The sequence below is a fragment of the Alternaria infectoria genome (assembly GCF_024043175.1).
Source record: "Alternaria infectoria strain BMP 0036 chromosome Unknown scaffold_35, whole genome shotgun sequence".
Lineage (NCBI taxonomy): Eukaryota > Fungi > Ascomycota > Dothideomycetes > Pleosporales > Pleosporaceae > Alternaria > Alternaria infectoria.
The window spans coordinates 1-18,959 of NW_026250724.1; the positions used below are offsets into that span (position 1 = coordinate 1).

Here is an 18,959-nt window from a genome sequence, read left to right on the forward strand (position 1 = left end):
CCCTAACCCTAACCCTAACCCTAACCCTAACCCTAACCCTAACCCTAACCCTAACCCTAACCCTAACCCTAACCCTAAACGACACACAGCGGTTACGGGTCCACGGGTTTTTTCACTAAGTCCACTTCAAAAATTCTTCTTTCGGATATATCTCGGGACCCAGACTAGCTATGACTAAGCGAGGCACACCGTTGAAATCGCAACACTTTTCTCTACAATATAGCTATTTATAATTTCTTCTCTTACTTACAAATACTAAGTGCAGCGCTGTTCTCTTGTCTTGCTGCTTTGTTTGCGCAATATCTCGCTTATCTTACGCGCTAGAGCTAAGCGAGGCGCGGCGTTGGATTCGCGCCACAATTCTGATCAAAATGGTGTGGCTGGAATCTTTCTGCAGTGGCTGTGCGGCTGCAGTCACGTGAGGAACACCAAAACCAACCCCCCAACTTCGCGCCCACATAACTCTTCATCCCGACTAGCTACGGATGATCCGAGGGCAGATTTGGAATCGCACGGCAATTCTGCACAAAATGGCCTCTTCAGAATGTCTGATATCACTTCGGATGGCTGCCGGCAACGGCTTGGGGCCAGGCCTTTGGTTCTACCCTTCGTTCCTTATCAGTTCTTATCGGTACCACCAAAAATCGCTTGGGGCTAGTGGGCCCAAGTACGTTCTCGCGGGTAGTGTCTATTCTAAATTTATTTATAGAGTAGAAGCTAATTCTAAGACTAGAAAACTAGATAGAGATAGTTACTTAATATAATAATAATATTAGTAGTTTTTATAAAGTAGTAGAACTATTACTTATAAGCTATATATAGAAGAAACTCTTTTCTAAGTAGCTATTTCTTAAGATAATTTATAAAAGTAATCTAGAAAACTATCTAGTAGAGTTACTAATATAGCTAGTAGAGAATAAGTTATAGTTTTTTTAAATAGTAGAAGTATATAATTTAGATAATTATAAAAGCGTAGATAGTATAGATATAGCTAGTAATAGTAATAAAAGTAGAAAGTAGAGTATAGATAGAGACTAAAAAAGATAACTATATAATAAAAAGTACTCTATAATATAATATTATACGTAATATACACTACGTAGAGTAGACTTAAAAATATAATATATATAAAGAATAAAAAGTAATAGACTATAATATAAGTACTATTATTAGAACTAGTATAGTATAGTTAATAGAGCGCTATATAAGCTAGCGCTATAAAATAGACTATAAAAGTTATAAACTAAAGAATATAAGTAGATAATACTAATAAGACTAGTATTACTAGTAATAATATATTATAGTATATAGAACTATAGAAGTAGAATAGATCTAACTTAAACTCTAAGCTTTTATTTAAGTAGATAAGTTAAGCTATCTAAGTCTAAGATTATCTAAGATAAAAGATAATAGATATAAAATAGCTATTTTATATATCTTTAGAATAAAATAGACTATATATAATATTATATATCTAGCTTCTTAAGTAGAAAAGAGATTTACTATACTATATAAAAGAAAATCTATAAGTAATAAACTTTTACTAGTATCTTTTTAGGTAAACTATTAGATTATTAGTTACTATTATATTTTTTATTATATAGTGTAGCTATATCTTAGATACTTTTTACTTAAATATAGTAGCTTTCTAATATAGCTTTTTAATATAGTCTTTTAGTATAGTCTTTTAGTATATTCTATCTATCTTTTACTAGAATATAAAAGCCTTTTACTAAAGCTTTATACTATATAGTATATATTTAGAGCCTTTTTATAGCTTATTATAATATTATTATATAGTCTAATACTATAATTTAGAAGTCTTTTACTAGTAGAGTAGAGTCTTTTACTATACGCTATACTATTTTAGATCTAGTATAGAATAAATACTTTAACTAGTTTTTATAGCCTTTAGGTATAGAAGTTAGAATTCTAATATAGTTAGAGAATAAGAAGTAATAGACTATAATATAAGTACTATTATAAAAACTAGTATAGTATAGTTAATAGAGTATAATATAAGCTAGTACTATAGAATAAACTATAAAGGTTATAAGCTAAAGAATATAAATAGATAATACTAATAAGTTAGATATTACTAGTAATAATATATTATAGTGTATAGAACTATAGAAGTAGAATAAATCTAATTTAAACTTTAAGCTTTTATTTAAGTAAATAGATTAAGCTATCTAAGCCTAGAGTTATCTAAGATAAGAAATAATAAATAAAAAATAGCTATTTTATATATTTCTAGAATAGAATAAACTATATATAATATTATATACTTAGCTTCTTAAGTAAAAGAGAGATTTACTATATTATATAGAAGAAAACCTATATATAATAAGTCTTTTACTAGTATCTTTTTAGATAAACTATTAGGTTATTAGTTACTATTATATTCTTTATTATATAGCGTAGCTATACCTTAAATACTTTTTACTTAAATATAGTAGCTTTTTAATATAGCTTTTTAATATAGCCTTTTAGTATAGCTTTTTAGTATATTTTATTTATTTTTTACTAAAATATAAAAGTCTTTTACTAAAGTCTTATACTATATAGTATATATTTAAAGCTTTTTAGTAACTTATTACTATATTATTATATAGTCTAACGCTGTAATTTAGAAGCCTTTTACTAGTAGAGTAGAGCCTTTTACTATACGCTATACTATTTTAGGTCTAGTGTAGAATAAATGCTTTAACTAGTTTTCGCAGCCTTTAGGTGCAGAAATTAGAATTCTAATATAGTTAGTATCGAGCCTCGTAGCTGTTGTCGGCATCGCGTTCCTTGTCGCCGGCCGGTTGCTGCCTCTTGCTGCAAGCGTTGCCTGCTGTGCCTATTGCGTCTTCTTAGCCCCGAGCGTCACCACGGTTGTAGTTGTCGCTATGCTCGCAGCAGTCGCGTTCCTCGCGCTGGTCGTCTCGGCGGTCGCGTTGACGAAAGATGGTTTGTCTGGTCTCTTGCTGAAGACTAGACCGACAATCGTGCTTGCCTTAACAATGGGTATTGGCTATGGCTTCCGAAGCGCAGGCCGAAGATGTGGGTTCGAAAACGTTGCTGACGAGCATGACGGGGCGGAAGTTGTGGAGAAGGCTTTATGGCCATTCGCGGTTGTCTCTTCCGGCAGGACAGTTCGGCGGGCGACGTTGCGGCAGCGGTAGTACTTGGGGACTACACCCTCGATCTTGAGGTCCATCGTCGTCACGTTCTGTCGCTGAAGTCGTGGCGTCCTCGTAGGATTCCCGTTCGCTGGGGTTCATGTGGATCATGAGGCTCTGTCGTGTATCTGCCCAAGAGCGGGCGCGTGCGACGAAGAGTCGGGAGTCACACTGGGGCTGGTCGCGATGATAGCTTGGACTTGAAGCGCGTGCTAGCAAGTCGACGTATCGGAGGCCGCAGAGGACATGCCAATCAATGTCGAGGCTTGATCAGTGTTCATCGCGAGAAGGCCATTGGTGAGAGGCTTGGGCCCTGACGCTGCGGGGACTTTGGTGCGTGAGAAGGCAGCAACGAGGGAAGCTGGCGGTCCCTGAGGCCAATGCGCTCGAACATCATGAGCGCATGATCCAGCTGCCAATGACGTCGCGTGCGAAAGCGTGATGAAACGCGCAGTGAGGAAGCCGGTTGCTGTAGAGGGGAAACGTGTGCGCAGCGGCCGCGCCCAGGGCAGGGCTGCCGACACATGCGCATCCCGCACCTGGGGAAGAGCATGTGACCAGGCAACACCTTCGCGACTGCGTCCGCGTCCGCAGAACGTCTTTGCGGCATACGTTCGCGCCGCCGTTACAACATCCCACCCATATAAGGCGGAGGGCTCTGAACGCAGGCGAATTGCTATATCTCAGCACGCTTGTACTATAGCCCTGGTGCGCTTGAAGGGTGGATGCTGGTGGTCCGACTCGCGTGTTCGGCTGATTTTGGTAGTGGCACTTTCCTTCTCGGTGCGAATCGTGAGGACAGCGTCCCGAAACCAGCCGTTTGGGCAATCGCGAACATTATCAGGCAGTGAAGATTGGATTACTCAGGTACATCAAGCAATAAGACTTATCTCTCCATTCAGTTCGTTCACAGGCGCACGAGGCCAGAGTGTGATGAACCTCCAATGATCTTCGGATCATCTTCCTAGCAGTGAAAGGATGAAACCTTCGAGCACAAAGCTGTCTCGTCGTCCCAAGAGCACCTGCGCGCCTCCATTCCGGCACAAGATATGGAGGTGTTATGATGCTGGAACCGCGGCAACTAGTAGTGTGAGCGCAAATGCCTTGAGTAAGTCGGGTAGCACATAATCGTCGCGTCATGGTCGCGATGCAGTTGACGCGTCGCCTGAGACTCGATTGCATGTTGCCATATTGTGCGGTAATGTTGTCGTACTTCTTCTACAATATGTAATGCGCTTGTGATACAAGAAACATTCCAAATGGTAATCGTCGATGCGCAACAATACAGTTGTGCCCTATCCTTTCGCTGACTGACGAATGCATTCTCCAGAGTACGCGTGTATGGGCCTTCAGCATTGGCACTTTGTGCATGCTGCTGGACGCAAACTTCTCGCATCAACCTTCAACATTTCCGTCTATGTGTGGCCGCTTGATAGGCCGCTTAGTCGAACCGAGCTTGTCAGGTCGCGATGAGGGCGTGGGTGACACGGAGTCCAAGGCGGAGTTATTGATGGTACTGAAGTTGGAACGAGCAGAAGCTCTGGAGGAGGTGGGGGTTCTGAAATTCTTGGAGTTGCGTTTAGCAAAATGAATGCGGAAAGAAGGAAGTGCTTCTTTCAACGAGCGCAGGCGGCCGTCCAGCGCATAGTCGACATGGTTCCATAGCAGCTCTCGCGCTTCGAGAAGGGCCGCCTCATGACGCAAGGTGCAGTCGTAGATGCTCTGCATGTAGTATGTTGCGACGCCGGTATGGTCCAGCTCGCGCCAGTGCAGCCAAATGTTGAGCATCTGGCAATCGCAGGTGAAGGAGATGTGCGCGCATTCGAGCGTTGTCGCAGGTCGATCGTAGGCGATGTTGTAGAACTGCTCGAGGTAGCGGACGATCGCAGTGCCATCGCGTGCGCTCCGTAAATGGGCAATTACCGGCGCTTCGCCAGTAGCGGATGTCCATTGTGAACTGAGGAAAGGGAAGAGGAGTTCAGGGTTGAGCGTGAAGTCGACGAGTGCAGCTTCTTCGTCGGATGCAAAGGCGGCCCTCATGGAGAGACTGATGGCCTGCATAGTAGACATATATCCGATGCAGGTATCGGCCTGAGGCGTCGTCAATGGATCCATGTTGGTGTTGGGAGGCGGAGGGGGCAGGAAGTCTTGGGACAGGTTGAAGTCGAGCTTGCTGGAAACCCTAGCCACTCCATTCCTGACGTTCGAGTTATCTTTGCCAGCGAAGAGCAACAGCGGCTCGAGGATACGTATCGCCGTTGTCTTATTGTCGTACGTGACGGCGAGACGATGCTCTTTGGTGAGGCGGGCGTTGGGTGAGCGAGGGCCGACTCTCTTGCTCTTCAGTACGTTGTTCACATGACTCTTCAGATCTTCCGGCAGGTCGCGTCCTGTATCGACATTGATACCGAAAGCCTGGAGCTTGACGCGCGAGTCCCATTGGAGGCGCGGCGAATATGAAGAGCAGTCAGACGTCGAGTCTTGTGTGGCTGTGCTGGCTGTGCTGAGCGTGTGTTGGCCGAGATTGTCGCTCGTGAGCGGCAGAATAAGCCCTGGGGCATCGAAGTCAGTGTTGACAGGCGACAGCGGGAGACGGCGAGGCGGTATCAGAGGAGCGCGGCGCTTTGCTAGACAGACGTTGTCGTAACAGTCCGACAGAGCAGTGCTGCTTTCGGCGCGCGCGCGCTTTTGCATGTTGACAATCCGGCTAGACCCGAAGGAGGCTCACAGCGCCTACGTCATTCGCGATCGACGGCGTGGTAACTTGACGCTCTCTAGACGGATCCGAGTGTGTTGCGGCGAACCCTGGGGATTGGTGAACCCAACCACTAAAGGTTAAGCTACCTAGGCAGGCAGGACGGTTAGTGAATGGAGATAGCGTCACAGCAGAGTCCCAGGATAACTCCAGCCATGCGCCGAAGAAGCCCTCATCGTTGAACGAGCTCTTTGTCTCTGTCAATTCGTAGGCGTTAGAAGTGTATTGGCTTTTGTTTTGGCGTGCATTAGGCCTCCGCAGGCCACAGATAACGTAGCCTCGCCACGCAAGGAATGCAAGCGGCCAGTTCGCGAACTCCAAGAGACCCAAATTCCAATTTCAAGCTGCTGCCACTTCTTAAGCACATGGCTTAATGACGGGATCTTTATAACCGTTGATCTCCACTATGAAATCTACCGATCTTTGCGCTTGGAGCGATAGAAACAGTGCTTAAGATACCTCGTGTTGATCGAGTTTGGAGCGTAGTCTTTGAGGACTCCAAAGTGGCGCTTCCTAACCGCATTTTCAACAAGACTCAGCACGAATAGATCGATATCGCCTTTCGTTACCTTACAGTGAAGGACACGACTCATAGGTACGCGAGAGGACATCTTCGCCGGCCGCGGGATAATTTTACTACTGCAGCCAACCTTTGCAATCTACTGCGCGAGCTACGTATAGGGACCGACATCTCTTTGGGCTGTGAGTGTGCCGGGGAGGGCTGGAGCGAGAGCTGTAGTATGTGCTATGGCTTGATAGGAACTAGGTCGTTCTGGTGCAAAGTCGCCATCGTCGGTATCAGGTTGGGCATGGTTGTCGTCGAGGTCACGATGTGCCTGCGTGGACTGTGATAAGTCCGTGGCAGTCGCCAAGGTGGGTGAGTGATGGCAGCCCAGCGATTAGACTTTGCAGTCGATCTCGCTGGAGCCTGGTATGAGTAATTGAGGGTGGAGGGACACGGATAGGGTCGCGGTGCAAGGACGACAAGCGGGTGATGTAACGAGCGTTGGGTGCTGTCGGTGAACAGCAGGCGGATGGAAATGGTCCGCAGCCGTGGCAGTCGTTCCAGTTGTAGTAGTCACCGAAGAAGAGGGAACACAATGAACATCGTTCCGGCCGGGGGCGACTGATGTTTCGCTCTCGGGGTGACGAATTTAGACCATGAGGCCGATAGCGCGGTCGCGCGATCACGCGCTCCATCGTCGGAAGGTATGTTTTGATCCAAGGGAAAGAACCTGTTCCCATCCTACTCAACAATAATGGGCTTCGACTAAATTGTTGATACCGGCATTCGGCTTGACGGGAGTGGTGGCGGGCTTGAGGATATATAGGCGATGGAAGATTTAGCAATAGCAAGGTCTCGAGAACTCCTGATCAGCCATTTCCACGTCAGCTGGGCCCTTTCCTCTGGGCCCGTTGGACTCATATCCTGTCGGTCCTTTCCTTTCAGAGTCTGTATCAATACTCTCCCCTTACCCGTCGTCCGTCTCACGTTTATACCCTCATACTCGAACTCCCACCTATGACGACAACTTCCACGATCTTGCTCTTTCATTGCCCGAGAGCGAATGAACCTTCCGCTTGCGGCATTGGAGAAGGAAGCCGACTTGAGCAACATCGAAGTAGGCCTTTAAGTCGCATCCAACTTCTGAACCGCGTCCCTCATCCCGAGATTCTATTCATGAAACCAAGTCGAAGGGAAGTCGTCCCTCCATTGTGCAGTCGCGGCTTGCGAGTTCGAAAGATATCGGCTGGGTAGGTGAATGTGACGGAGGTGGTACGTGCAAGATCCCCACAGAGTATGGCCTCGATGGGAGGACTTTTCGAGGAAAGATGGCATCGCGGCTGGCGTGGAGGTCTGAAGGTCTGTGACGTCAACAACCTGATCATGGGCTCCCTGATGACTCACGGGTGAGTACCGAGAGCGCAATGGCACAATTCAGTCGGTGGAATACGGACGAGACGACCTGCCACAGAAGCGAGCGCGGGGGGGAAGCCCTGAGGAGAATGGGGGCATCTCCTTGGGGAATTGTGACCTGCAATAATCAGAGATCATGGTTGGGGGATACCACTACCAACGACAGCGGGCTGGTCGCACCACCGAGGACGTTGTCGCACCGCTCCCCACACTGCTGCATCCTCGTCATCACAGTACAGCCGGACGTGTGACAAGTCACATCGGCGAGGAGACCAGAGCCCGCGTCCGTCCGCTTATGACATGGCCTTTTGGTCGTCGTGCTCGTTCCGCACTTGTTGCATGGATTGCGATAGAGAGGCTCCCCAAAGCGCAGTCGACTCCATGAAACCGTAGGAAGATTGATAAACGACGAGAAGTTTCAAAGGATCCGTGGCCTACGAGTGTGATGGACTTGCGAAAGCGGCTTACATCCTCATCTCCAAGCGTGCGGAGGATACGGTCGTGATTGTCACCCACAGCGTCTTGAGCGGCGATATCTTAAGAGCTCTGAACGGTAGCAAGCTCGAGAGCATCTTCGTCACCAAGACTATACCCCGTGAGCTCACAAGCTGAACGGCATACGACGAGTCCTCTTTGGAGGTGGTGCCACTGCGAGCTCCAACGCTCATCCATATCTTGCTTCGGCGGACAGCCCACACCTCTCTGTAGGCGCAGCGATGCCGCCAGTAGCTGGTTTGCTCCAGACTGGGTATACGCGTCACTCATGAGGAAACACCGACGTCTGCGCAGAGTGTCCTCCTCACACCAACATAACCATATGCTCCAGCACGAACCGCCCACAGATGACGATGCGCGACTGGTTCTGGGGATCAAAATGTCGTGTTCGCCGCCGATGAAGCTGATGAGCACTGAGGGATGTGCTTGGTAAGTGTCTAAACAGTTAGCATAGAATATTCAAAAGACTGCTCGCGTGTCGTACTCCTCGAAGACATCTCCATTTCACATCACATCAGCAGCACACCACACCCCTTGTCACTCAAGACGTTCAAGTCGTGTTTCCCAAATTTGCCTACCGGTGGTAACCGCCTCGCCATGAGAGTCCTCTAGTTGGTCATCAGCATTGCCTACCCTTCGAATGGCTGAAAACACTGTTTGCAGTCGTGATGCCGAACAGTAGACGAAGCAAGAGGCTTCCGTCGTCCCAAGGTGTTATATAACTCTCTGTGCAACCCTCAAGGCCTCGTCCTTGGTACTAACGTTACCGGTCTTGCTCGTTGACCATTCTCGTCGAGGGCTGAGAGCCCATGATCTTGTAGAAGCCGTAATGCCTAAGGATGACTTGACGCCTTTTAGGATTGCTTGGGTTGTAGGGATTCTTACAAATATCTGGTGACGATAGTAATGGTGCGATGCTCCACCAGGCGCGAATGCATCGTTCTGGGGCGATAGAGCTTGCTTTCCCCGGCGAGAGTATAACCTCCTCCTGGCTTGTTGTCGTTTCAGGGTGCCACGGAGGGGTCGCGATAAGGAGAATTGATGGCAGAAACGCGTGGCCGGGGGTAGTCGAGGGGTATGTGTTGAGACTCTTCACTCATTGTAAGGGCCAGCTGGTTACTGCGCGGCCGGTCCTGGCCTCGAGCGTTGCTGCAGGCGATCACGAACCGTCGTATCGCCATTCAAGTGTCTGAGGGTCCTGCTCCAGGTATAGAGCGTTGGTCGCGAGGAACACAAGGTGTCGGTGACATGGCTGTATGTTGTGTGGGAACGGAAGGACAATGGCGATTGCTGCTGCCGCCGGAGGTTCTGGCGCAGTGCTCAGCGCCTGCCGCCCCGACAGCATTGCCGGACGCTCCAACGTCCGCGCCATGCCGAGAACTCGTACCTGCGCGCCCCGATCGCTAACCTCCAGGGCTGGCTCCCGAATTGCTGTTGGTGTTGGCAGAGAGGGCGGCGTGCTGGCGCGAGAAGATTAAATTGTCGATGAAGGCGTTATGAGGTGCCCCAAAAGCTCTTGCCCGGCTGCTTGGAGCCGGCACCCGGTCTCACTCGAACGCCACACCCAGACGCCACATTATCTCCACGGCGGATACTTCGTTGATTGCAGCGCGCGGGCCATCTTGCACGCAACTGAGCAGGGAGATGACTACCTCATCAACATCTGTGATCGCCTTAACAGTCACCAAGCTTCAGATCGGCGAGCAGAGGTTGACCCTAGAGAAAAAAAAATGAACGAACCGAGGACGACCCGGTTCCTGCAACGAACAAATTCATCGTCTTGCAGGACGCGGATTCTCTTCACACATTCTTCTTCGCTTGCATTCATGGTGCTCTCGTCATCGCAAATGTACGCATGTTTCCTGAAAGTGAGCCGGGAGGTCGACGAGGGGGTCCAGATCACAGGATGGCGAAAGAAGCACAGCCTAGTGTCGACGAGCCCTTCCTCTTCGGCTTGTTAGGCCTCTGCGAAACCGCCTATTCCGATCACTGAATTGTATACATCGCAAACACAAACGACTTTAGCCTCAGCATTGAACTTGGGGTTCACGGGACCGGCACTCGCGTGGACTCGGGAGCTGAGATCGACGAAGCAGGGTCGGTCCAAGCAGAGATCCGTGCGACTCTACCACGCCACCTGACGACATGCTCCAGGCTCTGCAATATGCAATGTGGAGAGCTTAGCTGCAGGACGGTCTGCCTCGCTCAGGTCACCCGTTCGCCGCACGGGATTCAACACATCTCAATGGGGAAGGAAACACATCCGTTGGCAGGCACGAAGTTCGTTGATATAGCAATGACGTCACGGGTCTTTGGAGCCCGTCGCTTGGGGAGCAACGACGCAACGGCGCCACGGCGCGGATGCATGGTTCCAGCTGTGCCGGCACGCCAAAGGCCTACACAAAGCTGAATAGACTATGCAACGGGACATGCGCAGTCGTCACTGCCTGTCGAAGCTATCACCCCGGCATTGGATGAGGACTGAAAGACAAGCTGACCTCTTTCTCATCCCTTCCATTATCCAATGGGCGGATGAGACGAGTTGGACCGCGTCGCAAGAGAATTAGTACGAACAACCAGGACTGCGGGCGCTGCTCGAGGAGTTCACAAGCCTCCGGTGCGACATCAGTCCACATGCAGAAGGATATGTTGCGTGCTCTTATTTTACGACCTTTTTGATGCTGGTAGAGGGCTATACCAGACTTTGACACCTTTTTGATGATACCCACTTGCTTATGTATTCATCTTGATCCAGCAGCGCGATCAGAGAGACGCGTTTGAAGGCACCGCCAACGGTCTGAAATGTGGTTAATGGGACGCTCTCCGATTCTCGTCGTCGTGCTGACCGAAGTAAATCCCTCAGCTTGGCGGGTGTAGAGTCTTCTTCGGTTTCCCCTTCTAGAGGAATGGGAGGATGGTCTTTACTCTCGCGCCCCCTTTGCTGAAGTTGGACAGCAATTGAGCGAAGACGCGGCGTCGAAGCGGGACGGCCAGTCGACATGGAAGTTTGGCAGCCCGTCGAGAAGGCATCGAGCCTGCGAAAGTCCTGCTCATTAACTCCTGTAGATAATCCCGTCCATTCTTTGGAGACTACAACATCATCGGTCCCGTTGCGAGCTTGTTCGTAGCGGATGCTGTCTGAAGGTGGTCTGAGACGAGACCGCGCAATTGCACCTGGCGCACTTGCCTCCAGGAAGTGTGACAGCGACAGTCTTATCCACGGTCGATATACAAGACATTCTGATTGACATGTACAGTAACTCAGACTCCTTGCATGAAGCAGTCACAGCTGCTGACTGGATCCGTGGCATTCATACGCCCTTCTGTTCGGGATACATAGATACAAAGTCGTAATAGGCGACCTGCTACTGAAACGCACTTACAGACGAGTTCTCAACCTGCAGTTCTGGCGAGCTGGGTCTGAAATGAGGAGATCGCATAAAGCTGGATGAATAAGCATCGAACTGGATCAGCATAACGACGGCTCTAGCTAATAGCTGATCTTGGACAACGAACATTGTATGCAGAATGCGGTCAGTCTTCACCTCGCCCACAATGCCCAAATCTGCGCTATCCTGTCCTATGCGCAACTCGGCGCAGTGTATGAACCTGAACAATACACTCACTCTAATACCGAGCGCCTAGACATCCACGCTGGGCACCAGGACATTTGGCTCTGGCCAAGCCTACGGTGGCTACCAGTGACATTGCCGCTACGGCCAGCCAACTGCCCATATCGCTTCAAGAGCGTTTCCACCTTCCCACCAGTGGAACGACAGCATTGAATTGGAGGCGGTTTCAGGAGAGCGTGATACAGGAGTAGTCTACGGTCTATTGCTCGTGTCTTCGTTTCTCTCCGCGGCAGAGCCTAGTAGATTCGGTCAATGTGAGCCTGAAATCCAACTCCGTCAAATGGGCTTGCAGTGAGCGAGGCTTCATATGCCTGACCATCCACTCGGGCGCTTCGAAGTCGCACATCATCTTCATCTTTGTGGGCTTGGTGTACGCGTACATATACAAAGCATCTAGATACGGACGCGAATCGTATCCATGTGAAGAAGGTCATACGCCGATGTCAAAGGCAGAAAGCTCCGCATTTGTGACATCCACCTCCCCGAGACCCTGAATAGACTCTCTCATTGTCGCTTGCGAGTGGTTGCGACATCCAAATAATCAACAATGATGAACATGAAGCTCACATGTGCGTCCATGCCGAACACACGTACGGAAAGGCTGCAGAAGACCGAAGCGAAGCTCCGACTGGGCGCAGCTGCGGGCGGCATTGCTTGAACATGAAGGCGTCTGCTAGACTTGTCTGAAGTATTGATAGCATCTGCGTAGTCTTCATGGACTCGCCGTTGCATGCGGTATGGGGCCAGGGTCGCGAACGGTCAAGAGGAGCCCTTTGTTGGTGGATCAGTTTTGTATCTGCATTGCGCCTGCCCGAATACAGAGCACCGTTTGGATGATGAGAGGGATATTGCATTAGCGACGCGCTTGACGAAGTATCTGGGGTCAATCAGCGAGGCTCGCATCATCTGCTTGTTCCATTGCTCGTACGTCGAAATGCTATACGCCGTGTCAATGAGACTATTGACTGTAGTAGACTACGACAATATAACGGATGGCCTCGCACCAACATGGATTGAGTGCATAGGACTGCGACAGGATGGTGAAAGTCACCTGGCTCTTCGTTGAGCAAGCACGTGCTTGTGTCGTTCATTCCATCTGGTGTACTGCGTCCATGATCCATCGCGTGGAGATTGCGCGTGCATCTTTCACTTATCTAGAATACTTCCTTTCCATGGTGCCAGTGACTTGAAGGCTCCGACACACCCATGCTGTTAGTGACACCGGACGGAAGTTCCTTGGCCGCGGGCTGGGATGCACATACTTCACTCCGAAGTAGATTGACAACGCCGTTGTCACGGAGGAATGAAGCTGTAATTTCCTTAGGTATATACTATCGTACCGCGATGAGCTCATCGACCTCGCGTAGTTCCTGGTCGCTGTGGTTAGGGCAGAGGCAGGGCGTGACGATGTCGTCGTTCCACCCATGTATAGCCAGCTCGGTAGCGAATGTCGGAGCGCGAGCTGTTTACGTCCATCAAAAGCTCGATGAGAGGCTCTCGTATTGGTGATGCGAAAATTCCTCCCGTGGCCGTTCATGTGACCTGCGTCTCGGGCAGCTCAATATTTGGCCCAAAACCTGCTAGCCCAGCTCATTGCGTAAGGTCATTCTTCAGGTCGGAACAGAAAAGATCATCCACAGCAGTCGGCATGTGAGAACGAGCTGGCCGTCATGGCCCTATGATCACTGTTGGTTCTAGTAACTCATCAGGTGGAAATAGGAATCATGGTCTTGAGTGCGGGGTCAAAGACATCTTCACATGACACCAAATTCGGAGAAAAGAGCGGTACATCTCGGACACAGTGGTCGTATCAGAGTGCCAGTGTTGGGTTTGATGGGCCGGCTGATGGGAGTGGCTTTGCCGATTGATGACCCATCGCAACGAGCGACTCACAACATCCGAAATCCATATGTACTCATGCAATCAGGCTACCTCGAAACAAAGAGAAGCATCGTCAAATCAAGAGCTTGTGACTTTGCCGAAGCATCTACCGACGCGCTGTCACCGGCCTCAATTTGATGTCTTACAACAACATCGTCCTAATAGACGGACGGCGCGTCCAGCACTATTCAAGAAAGAACAGGACAGATTGGATGGCACAGATAGTGTCGCGGTCTGAAGCATGAAGACATGTAATAAATCCGGCGCGTACGAGTTCGACGAGGGTGTTGGTGTCGCATGGCTCGAAACGGATGGCGAAATGACGACCCACGACTCCGGGCCAGTGTTGGATCTTTCTACAAGAAGATCCTCTCCAGTGAGGACTGTGGGCGAATCATGCGGTAGAGATATTCTGTGGAGTGAATGAAGATTACACAGCTTGATCTTTGATCTTCTCAAGCATTAAAGGATACTCGGGCTTGCGTTTGGGGCCACGTTGACAGCCCACAACAAGTCACCATCGGTGGCCCAGCGTGGGCTGTGGCTTGTCAGCAATGCTAGTAGCTTACCGAAGTATAACAAGAGGCATCTGGCCCGCAGCATCAACCTTGTCCAGCTGGCTGCCTGTAATACGTAGTGTGACCGACGCTGTTCTTCTGCTGTTAGAAACACGTCTTGCGCTACGGTGATCCGCTAAAGCCCATACAGCGGGTGTCGTGTTGCTATCAGTCGCTGGTGAGTTGTTCGGGATAGTAGCGGCGTATCCGAGTGTTTCTTTGAGGGGAACCCGATATGAGGACGTGTATCAGCGAAAGATCCATTTTGGTGAGCTGCAACCTTGCTGCTATAGCGATGCAGTATGGTGAATAAGGCATGCTGCAATTGTACCCATTGAAGCGCCATTCGGTAGCTCTTTGCGGCGTATTGTACTTGGGTGTGCATGTGAAAACCCACTCTGATTCCCGCAATACTTTCAAGACGGCGACCCTCATTGCACTTACTGACCTATGATGGTGGAAGTAGCGCTGGGATGTTGACTATATCTGCAATATTGAAAGCTTGGTGAGAAGAGCAGGAACTTCGGTATCGAGATGGGGAACATCTACGATACCCATGTTGTCCAGTCACCCAGGCCAGCCGGGGTCAATCTGGTATCTCGAGCGGCGCATTACAACACGTCGACATGACCAAGAAGTTGAGCGTCTGTTACGTTCTTGTCGGGTAGTTCTGCTCTCGTCGACCAATCGAAAAAGGACTCTTCGCTGCTCACATCCATGACACAAATTGCGAATAGTGCTCAGCGATCAGTTGACGTCGCAGCTTCACTTTCAGTCCCAGTCAAGCATATGCTTGCCCATCTTTTAATTGAGAAGCGTGAGTATAAAGAGGCAATCTTGACCCGATTTCTGTGATTACAACGTCGTATACAGGGCATCTTTGCTGGTAGTAGCGAGATGACGCAAGGCGTTCTGCGACTTCTAGTCTGGTAAGGAAAGCAATGGGCAACTCAGGGTAGAGGGATGCAAGACCCCCTTTCGGACCAGATTTTCGCTGCGACTGCTCATATGAAAGCGTAGGTGCGTAGTGTGAGTTCAACTTTGAAGAACATGCGAACGTATCAAGAGATCCTGATCTGCTCTTGATGCAATTAATGGAACCGGTGCGCGAGGTGTCGATGATGAAGGATGATGTTGCCAAGATGGGCGAAGAGGACTCGGCTCGGGAGTGCGGCGGCAACCAATCAGCAACTGGGAAAGTCCGCAGCACTAAGTTACGTGCGCCTTGGCGGCAAGCCCTAGTGCCCGAGTTACGCGGACGCACCTCAACTACCCCACCGTCGCCATTCCTTATACACCGTGCCTTATCCATCTCATTGTGGCAGCAACATGCTCGGCTGCTACATTCGCGCATTTCGCAGTGTCTCTCACGGCGCAGCCAAGAAGATCAGGCTCAGGGCCACGACTATGCCCAGATTTACCCGTCATGAGGATAGCTGGGAGCACCGCTAGCCCAGGCAGTCATTCGCGTCGCATCGCATCGCTCGCAACAACCCAATCCCACCATTTCTACACACCAAGTTCATCCGCAACACGTCCAGTAACGATCGAGGTGGTCAGCGCGACACCCGAGGCCCATGGTCTTCGCGCACCGCTGATCCCTTTGCTGAGTGACTTTGGTCGCGAGGATGTCCACAGCAGTCTCGATCAGCGGTCAGTCACTTCTACAACACTACTTTCAACTCCCTCAGGATTATCTCTAACAGTTGCAGATATGCGCAACAAATCTACATGCTCGCCTCAAAATGCGGCTCTCCACCAACAACACCCACGATCGCGACGCTTCTCCTCCGCACGCACTCTCCTACCACCTCAAAACGACCTGCCCCACCTGCTCGTCGTAACGCAGGATAGATGCGCTGCAGCCGCTACGCCATGTGACGTCTTCCAGATGGAACCTGTGTCACTCTGCCATGGAGTCTGGATGGCAGGCCCGTCAACCACGTCTGCGACCACTACCGCCACCATACAAAAACGGTAGTTCCTCCACGAGAAGCGGGTAGTACCCATAAACGATGCGACGAAATCATTCGGGGCGATTTGGCGTCCCACGCGACAAACACATGGGGGTCATCGGCGGTCGGACCGAGGAGGTGAGCATCTTCGAGATGTTGGCCCATGACGGATTACATGTGCGCGCCATGGCTGCTCGTGTCGGTGTAGACACCTGAGCAGGAAGAACCCAGGCATTGAGTGCGGTCAAAAAAGTGGAACTACTCCCTGTCTCCCGCGTCGCGATCGCTGCAATGCGCACCGGTCCATCGGATAGCCCGGGTGGCCAGGCCAACATCCCCGTCCATCCACCCGCTACAATATCAAACTCCAGAACTCAGGAAGGCGATCACCAAGTGGGCGACTGCCCCAGCAGGTGGCGACTCTTCGACGGTAGAAGGCGGTATCTTGGCTTTCGCAATCTCCGGCGAGGCGGCAGCGCCAGAGAGATTTGGGCGGTGCTTCATGCTGAGACCCCGGCTGACCCCATTGTAGGTTTCGACACATTTGCCGGTGGCCCAGCGACCCAGCGACCAGAACGACTACGCAATGACAAGCCTGCGACTACTCGCTCTCCAACCATGACTTCATCGACCGGAGAGCAATTGCCTTTTAATCTCGATCGCAACCGATGCTCAGAGTCGCCGTCAACAACACACAGCACGCGGAGATGATGTGAGGGCATACGAGGCGACTGCCCCTCGGTGTGCCAATTGCCTGCAGCTGCCACCGGTCCAGCGCAGTCCAGCCATACGCAACCACAGACGACGAGGACAAGGTACACACGGCTCCCGGTGCATGGCCTGATGAGGACTGAACCGGAGCCAGACAGCTAGAGGCTAGCTCATTTGGCCCATACTATCAGGAACACATCTCAGTTTGCTTGTTGCGACAAGATCGGTTGCGCCGTAGCGACTACAATATTGACATCCGGCAGCACGATAGCACGATACGTATGCGACCGCCTTTTACATAACCCCATAGCACCGACAGACCACCGTTCTTGTACGCTCGATCTCGCATACGATTGCGACACTAAGCCTCTTTCCTGAGCCTCCCTCGCCCGAGCCACGACGAACACCTCACCTAGCTGGTCGACACTAGACGTACAAGGATGAGGGATATGACTGTTGGGCTGGAATGGACATTCGTACGTGATCCGGATAGCGAGAGACGACAGTCTCGTCACGATGCAAGCATGGCAGGTCAGCCTTTTGAACGCAAGTGGCACTTGTGCGGCATTTGAGGCTGGACTTCGTTCGACCGCACCACCAGGGAGGGGGTTGGAAGAAGTCCTTGCTTCCGCTGCTGCTGTAGGGGGATGACATGTTCTGCGGGGGTAGTGGCGGGTGGTTGTGCTGCAGCTATGGTGGATGTAGAGTATGCGCGCGTCTGGCAGACTGGATATACGCCCCGTAGCGTAGACTAATTCGGAACCACTGCTGCGTGTCATATTCCTTTCCGACGCCCGCTCTGCTTTCGTCCATTGCGTCCAAAGCTTTGACCCTGTCATTTGCGAGCGTTTATAGCCACGCTGCTGTGCCACATCAACGTCTTTCTTCCTGCTGGCACCAAGTCTGACTGAAGAGCATGCTATCAGGCCTGCTCTCCATCCTCGCATCTCGTCCTCGAACAATCCACATCAGTCTGAATATGCCTCGGTCTCTGTGTCCAGGGCGCGGCATCACACCATCGTCTTTGCGAGCGCGTCAAGTCCCCATCGCAGACGTGTCATGTACTCCGCGTCGAGCCAGTATATCTCCTGCAAAGTTCTTGCACGTTACCAGGAAAATTAAAACTTCAATGGGTACTCGGGCGCTATGCGGAGAGCGTGGTTGCGGGTGAAGGGCAATATCATGAGCGCTTTACATCGACTTCATCTTGGATGTCAAGCTTGGCTTTCGGGTTCGCAGTAATGCAGTGGTTCTCCGCAAGAGCACAATGAGGTGCTTTGTGGTATTTCGCATATGCTCTATAGCATTTGTGAAGACATTGAATTAGTTAGAAAAGGATGCGTTATCGAATTCGAACAAACTTTCAGGGCTGCGTGAGAAAGGCTGAAAGCTTGTAATTAAGTAACTGCAAGGATTGACGACAAAGCTTGAATGCATGCTCCCCGGGTAGACTGTTTCATCAATCCAGGGCACGCTGTTCTTGCTATTCTTGATTTCAGGATCGAGCCAGAGAAGCGCACCAAATGAGAAATATGTCGACATCGGATAATTAAAATGTCTATACACAAATGTTCCGACGATTATGTCACGCGACACACAACGAAACTGTGCGCAGATTAGTTCCTCTCATTTGTCATCGTCGCATTTGTAGTTGCATCAACCTTTTGCGCGGCTTCACGCCAGATGGCTGAGAGAGACTTCGCCACATGTCTGCAGCCTCTACAAGATGCCGGAGCAGATATCGCGCTCGCTTCCGCAACTCCAAATTAACGACTTAAATTGTTCCTTCTTTATATTGGGCTTTTTTATGCTTAGGTCACAGCTCGAATGGTTTCGCGGACTCGGCCACCTCCTCAAGAATATATCAGAGCATCGCGTTCAGCGCAAC

At 50.1% G+C, this 18,959-nt stretch overlaps 1 protein-coding gene across 1 annotated transcript; it reads right to left on the reverse strand.

The window, feature by feature from the left end:
* Positions 1 to 4,562: 4,562 nt before the first annotated feature.
* J4E92_010358 (uncharacterized protein) lies at positions 4,563 to 5,861 on the reverse strand (the record flags this gene model as incomplete). Its single annotated transcript, XM_051501696.1, has 1 exon — positions 4,563 to 5,861. One exon carries the CDS (start codon positions 5,859 to 5,861, stop codon positions 4,563 to 4,565), a length of 1,299 nt encoding a protein of 432 aa, XP_051348045.1.
* Between the last annotated feature and the right edge of the window lie 13,098 nt (positions 5,862 to 18,959).